Source organism: Hippocampus comes, unplaced genomic scaffold (genome assembly GCF_001891065.2).
Source record: "Hippocampus comes isolate QL1 unplaced genomic scaffold, H_comes_QL1_v1.1 scaffold270, whole genome shotgun sequence".
Taxonomy (NCBI): Eukaryota; Metazoa; Chordata; class Actinopteri; order Syngnathiformes; family Syngnathidae; genus Hippocampus; species Hippocampus comes.
In genome coordinates this window covers 298,541-304,904 of record NW_017805631.1, presented here as the reverse complement: position 1 = coordinate 304,904, position 6,364 = coordinate 298,541, and the positions used below count along the sequence as shown (strand labels likewise).

General features: G+C 40.9%; 1 protein-coding gene across 1 annotated transcript in view; it reads left to right on the top strand.

Moving 5' to 3' along the window:
• tmem129 (transmembrane protein 129, E3 ubiquitin protein ligase) overlaps positions 1-3,742 on the top strand; it is a 9,428-nt gene extending 5,686 nt beyond the window's left edge. Inside the window, exons 4-7 of the mRNA XM_019881659.1 lie at positions 511-671; positions 1,515-1,674; positions 1,766-1,838; positions 3,228-3,742. Coding sequence (XP_019737218.1) covers positions 511-671; positions 1,515-1,674; positions 1,766-1,838; positions 3,228-3,412 — 579 coding nt within the window. The 3' untranslated portion in view covers positions 3,413-3,742. The remainder of the gene's footprint in view (positions 1-510; positions 672-1,514; positions 1,675-1,765; positions 1,839-3,227) is intronic.
• Positions 3,743-6,364: the final 2,622 nt, after the last annotated feature.

The following is a 6,364-nucleotide window of genomic DNA, read 5'->3' as shown; positions in this document are numbered from 1 at the left end:
CCTCCTCGCTGCCGATCTTCAAAACCCGCCTCAAAACTCACTTGTATTCTTTGGCATTTGACTCAGCATGACTTAGATTTCTTCTTGGTTTTGCTGTTCGGTGCTTTCTACCGTCTTTATTACTGATTTGCTTTACTGTTTGTTGTATATGTTGAATTGCTCCATGTACAGCACTTTGTATGCAGTGATGGCTGTTTGAAAGTGCTCTATAAATACAGTTGAGTTGAGTTGAGGTGCCCAACATTTTGTTCAGTACATTTTTGGAGTTCTGGTTGGAATGGTCAGATTTTGCAAATGCCACAGAACTAGTAAATGGCACAATTTTCTGGGAGAAGTGTTTCATTATCTAACGGAAAGCCATTTCAGAGACAAACAGACTTGCAACATTTGAAGAAGAAAAGCCCAGAGTACTGCACCGTCTTTGACCCATATGTGTTTGGAATGGATAAAGTGATTTCCCCAAAGATCCACATGTTTTCATGGTATTGATCGTACTTTTCTTATGAGCAGGTGACCACCTACAACATCTACATGGCTGCGCAGAATGACTGTCATGTGACTGTGACGGAGTCTCGGCAGCACCAGCTGAGTCCTGACTCAACCTCTCCCATCCAGCTGCTCACCCTGAGAGTGCACAGCATCAACCCTGCTGTTAGACCATTTGATATTCGGTACAACTAGTCCAAAACAGTTAAGCGTATTTTCCGCACCATAAGGCGCTTCGGATTACAAGGCGCACCTTCAATGAATGGCCTTTTTTAAAACTTTTTTTTATATCTAGGGCGCACTGCATTATAAGGTGCATAGAATAGAAGCTACAATAGTGGCTGCGGTTGCGCTATGCATCCACTAGATGGTGCTACGCTAAAGGGAATACAATACAATACAGCTGTATTTGTGTAGAGCCTTCACAACCACTGCAGCTGTACCAATAACTGGTCACAAACACAGACATGAAACATATAAATACAAATAGCATTACAAAACAACAAATGACAGACAAAAGTTATGAAGACAATTGATTCAACAAAAAGGCACACAACCCTCGTGGGCTCACATCCACAAGGGGCTAAATATCCTTAGAAATGATGCTTGTCTCCTTCGTTTAGTCAGTCGTTAAGTATGCTTGTGGTATTATTGTTTCATAATGGCTGAGCGGAGCTCACAAAGTAGTCGTCTGTTTGAGTATGTGTTGGCGAATGCACATGTCAATTAGTTCCGAGCAGAACCCTTTTAGGTTACAATTGGTTCTTGCTAATAATCACCACTAGATGGCAGAGGAACACGAACAGGAAAACAACTTAATGATGATATAAAGGGAGTTACAGTCTCTTTATATCATATTAGGTGAATCGGATTATAGGGCACGTTGTCGGCTTTTGAGAAAATTCAATGCTTTGAGGTGTGCCTTATAGTGCAGAAAATACTGTACTGCAAATACGACGACTGCGTGTATGCTGCTGAAAAAGTACCACTCTGCATTTGTAATTTTGTCGGGGGGGGGTTCTCCCCAGGTTGAACTCGACAGAGTATGGCGAGCTCAGGGAGAAGCTCCATGCGCCCATCAGGAACTCCGCTAATGTTGTGATACACCAAACAATTAGTGAACTTTTTCTGGAAACATTCCAAGCTCATGTGGACCTCAACCAGCCTTACTCGCTCCCCACTGGACAGGTAGTGTGTGTCACAACTGCTCGTGGACGTTTTGCTCAACTCAAAGCATAAACAAGGCATGTACTGTCCATCATTTGCTCTGCATACTCAGGAGGTGGAGCCGTGTATTGGCTGTATGCAAGCGCCAGCAAGCACCAAGCTGGTCAGACTCTGTCATGTAGATGGTAAGTGTGTGAGTAAGCATTAGTCCATACAGGTTGATGCACAGGTTTCGCACCCAAAAATGTGTTTAAAAAACTGCCAGACCTAACCCAACAAAAATTGTATTTATTTCCTTCAGTGTTATTTAATATGAAAAATCAGGATTGTGTTGATTTAATCATATTTATTTATTAAATTTGTACTGGCCCGATTGGACCAGCGTCAACACACTTCAGGTGGCCCGACACGTAGTGGCCTCATGCCACTGCTGATGTGGAACGATGTCATTTTTTTAACCCCTTAAACCGCGGGCAACTTTGCCGAAAACGCCTGTCGAAAGGTGCACCCAAAGTCAATTTTTAGCTATTCTTGAACCATTTGGAGTATCAGCATAGTTTTGGTCACTTTTTGAAATACTCAAAATGTCACATTATGAATATTTCTCCCATACAGTAAGAATTTGTGTAAGTGCTCCTGTCACTGAACTATGGATGTTTGAAAACAGAAGAAAAACGCGAATCTTATGTTCGTCTAATTTCTTTTCACAATATCTGCCTTGAAAATGTATTTAGAATGCTGATTAGGACTTGAAAACACTCCAGGATCAAAGCTTAAGTCTCCCCAAGCTTCGGTTCAAATTTGACAATTGTAACATGTAGGGTACCATTCAAATCTCCAGAAACTCAGCTTTTAAAAGATGTATAACATGTTCACACATGACGACGTGCATCAGCGATTTGTTTTGACAGATGACGGAGGGCCCTTAACGGGGCCCTCCTAACTTTAAGGGGTTTTAAACGATAAATTATCTGGTGCATCAGAATCATTCCAAATTGGCTGGGGGACACGTTCCCCACGTCCTCAGTACCATCAATGGCTACGAATGTAACCTTAACCACCTTACAAGTTTTGTCAACTGTGCTCAATGACTATTTCTGTTTTTTGTACTAACCTTCTACTTTCGACCAAGTTTCTGTTTTCTGTTTATTTGTTCAATAAACAAACAAACATTTCATTCAATCATTCATTCATTTTCCAATCCGCTTTATCCTCACTAGGGTCGCTCGCGCGGGGTGCTGGAGCCTATCCCAGCCGTCTTCGGGCAGTAGGCGGGGGACACCCTGAACCAGTTGCCAGCCAATCGCAGGCACACAAACAATTTATCACATCATAAATAAATACCCATGAAGTCGTTGCACGAGCAGCAATATAAGCAAATAGCATCATAGGGGATCGCTAAAATGTATGTTTGACACATAAGGACTCTTGTTTGGATCATGAGTTGTTGTTTGTGCTCTCTGTGTTTTTCTCTTCCCATGTCGATATTTGAAATTTGTTCAATTGTCTCAGATTCATGGAAATATTATCTGCATTGTAGTTGTGTTTACGTCTGGAACTGCTTTGTTTTGTAGGAGCTGACGGTGAGCCCGAGTGTGAGCAGTGTTTCTGCAGACCCATGTGGTGTTTGTCCTGTCTGGGCCGATGGTTCGCCAGCCGACAAGACCAGCAAAGACCCGAGACCTGGTTGTCCAGTCGAGTCCCCTGCCCCACCTGTCGAGCCAAATTTTGTATACTGGATGTTTGTTTGGTACACTGACGCACACGCACACCCAAGTCCCACTTATGGCATCTTCTCGAGAAGATGAATTGATGCTAGCCTGAACATGCTGTATGCTTCCTTATTCTGTTCGCTCAGTAAAGAGAACAGCGATTCCTAACTTTTTCACTGAACGCCTGTTAGGTGATAATTGGAGCGATGTGATAATGACAGAGTCTGACATTTTCATTAAAGACGTGGTTGGGAAATGTCATGCAGACAAATGTTGAAGAGAGATGGCAATACAGTCGATGTCAGGAATGTTTTATATTCAGTGCGTACTTGCCCAACTGGCTTGAAAGCAGACAGAAAGTAAAAGTGGTAGCCTTCCAAAAAAAAAAAGAGTATTGTCCGCAAGTATAAGGTGCACCTTCACTGACTGGCGTATTTTAAAACTGCTTTCATATTGAGGGTGCACCTCATTATGAGGCACATAGAATGGAAGCTACAACAGTGACTGCGGTTGTATTATGCATCCACTAGATAGCAAGGAAAGAAATGATTTTGGTTATTTATAGCAGAGTATGGTATAATTTTAATGGTCCGGCCCACTTTACATCTACCGAGGCTATATGTGGCCCACAATGTGAAATGAGTTTGACACCCCTGCACTAGATGGAGCTACTTTAAAGAGCTTTCACAACCGCTGCAGCTACAACAAAGCACTTGACAGAACATTTAAAATACTACTTCCAAGAAATCCAAATCTTGATCCATATATAAGGCACATCGGATTATAAAGTGCACTCTCGGCTTTTGAGAAAATGAAATGCTTCTAGGTGTGCCTTATAGTGCGGAAAATACGGTCATCCTTGTACTGTGGAGCCTCAAAAGTCAACCACTGCTCAGGTTGTATGGTCCAACCGAGCGTTTACACGGACATACTGGATGCCTTTGAAGTCAAACCTTCTGTGAGAGTTCAGAAACCCATGAGTGCCCAAATTCTCAAATTCTTCATGCGTTTGCTTTAACTATCATGACTTTTTTTTTTTCTTAAGAGAACACGTTACTTTCAGAAAGCAAGCATTGTGTTTGACCATAGAGGTTCTCTACGGCAGTGTTTTTCAACCTTTTTTGAGCCAGGGCACGTTTTTTACATTGGAAAAATTTTGCGGCACACCACTAACCAAAAATGTGATAAAATGACACTCTGAACAGTGTATTTAATTAAAATATAATTTCTCAGTTTATTTATACTCAATCAGTGTGAAACCTGGGGCTGTTTAGATCAGGGTTTTTCGAACTTTTTTGAACTTTTTTTCATTGAAAAAAATCTCGCGGCACACCACTAGCTGAAAATGTGAACCCCCCGCTTATTTTACCAACTAACGTGTTATATTGTTACTATAACCGTTTTTAACATTGAAGAATGACGTTATAACAGCTTCAGTTGGAATCTAATGAACACAAAGAAAACAATATTTTATCATCTTTTATATTTATTGTTTCACCGTCGTCCTGCATTCATGCGTCACAAATTCGCGTGTCTCTCGTCGTAACACAAGGCAATTGGCTAGCTGTTGCTGCTTCCTAGCGGTACGGGAGGGTACTACATGATTACTTTCTGGGCGAAAGACCGCACAGGCATAAAAATTGGATATTTTCCCCCGGCACACCCGACAATGTCTCGCGGCACACCAGTGTGCTGCGGCACACTGGTTGAAAAACACTGCTCTACAGTATAGTATGTATTGACCGAATACATTTTGTGCACTTTAGTACAGCAGTGACAGCATCCACACTAATTATTTGCCAGCCGCCATAGTTCACAATTTTGCATCGTCATCTCTTTTAATGCTTTCATACCACTAAAACTGCTGCTTCTGTCTCCTCAAACATCAATCATCTCAACATGCAAACCTCAGTGCCTTTGTAGTTGAACTCTACCCATGCATTTTATTCTTTTACCAAAGCCTGCAGTTTTTTTCCCCAATGAACGCTTGGATCTGAGACAAAGACAAATCTGTAGTTTGGTTACAACCAACATCTGATACATCCTGATCATCTCTTTGAGAGCAAAAATGAGGTACGATGTTTGCTAGTCACATTTGCAAGAGAAGTATTATGAGCAGTTGGGAATTACCGGGATTTTGAATTGGTAATGAAATGTGACAATGCAATGAGTCTTCTAAAATGCCACACAAGCGATTGTGTTTTCTTTCTCATTTTGTTTTTTTTTTTTTGTGAGATACATACCGTGTAAACATTTATGTTATATGGTGGAATAAGCTTGTTAACCCTCATTCAATTGAATTTTTTAATACATAAAAGATTATCAGAATGTGGTTCCGTGTTTTGTGCGTATGTGTTTTTTTGGAAAATAAATAAAAAATGACTAGTGCGGGGGTCAGCAACACGCGGCTCCAGAGCCGCATGCAGCTCTTGAGCGACATCTAGTGGCTCCCTGGAGCTTTATAAAAAACGTTTGAAAATGGAAAAAGATTTTGATAGTAGGCTAACATAGCTCAAATAGATAGATACATGTTGCAGCTCCGAAAAAGGAGAGCTGTGATGTTGGTTTTTTAAAACGTACACTTTATTTATGCTTTTAACAGTCTCAACAAACACAGACAGTCTGCGTCAGACTTCGTGCCTTCTCTCTTCTCTTTAGACTCAAGAGGCGTTCAAAGACAGCCTCAGAAAAACGGAAATTAATGATCACTTCCCTGACACTAAGAAAAGCGAAAATAATGCACCAAAACAAAAAAAAAAATCAAGCGAGGAAATTACAAAATAAATTCTATGCAGGCGTTTGTGAACACACAACAAAAGAATGAATAACATAAACAATTCTGAGACAGTCCAGTCTACTACATACAGTACATACAGCATGTGTTTCCTTCATCTTAAGTTTTATAGAAGGCTTTTATTTTTTTGCGGCTCCAGACATTTGTTTTTTTTTTTGTCCTATATGGCTCTTTCAACATTTTGGGTTGCCGACCCCTGGACTAG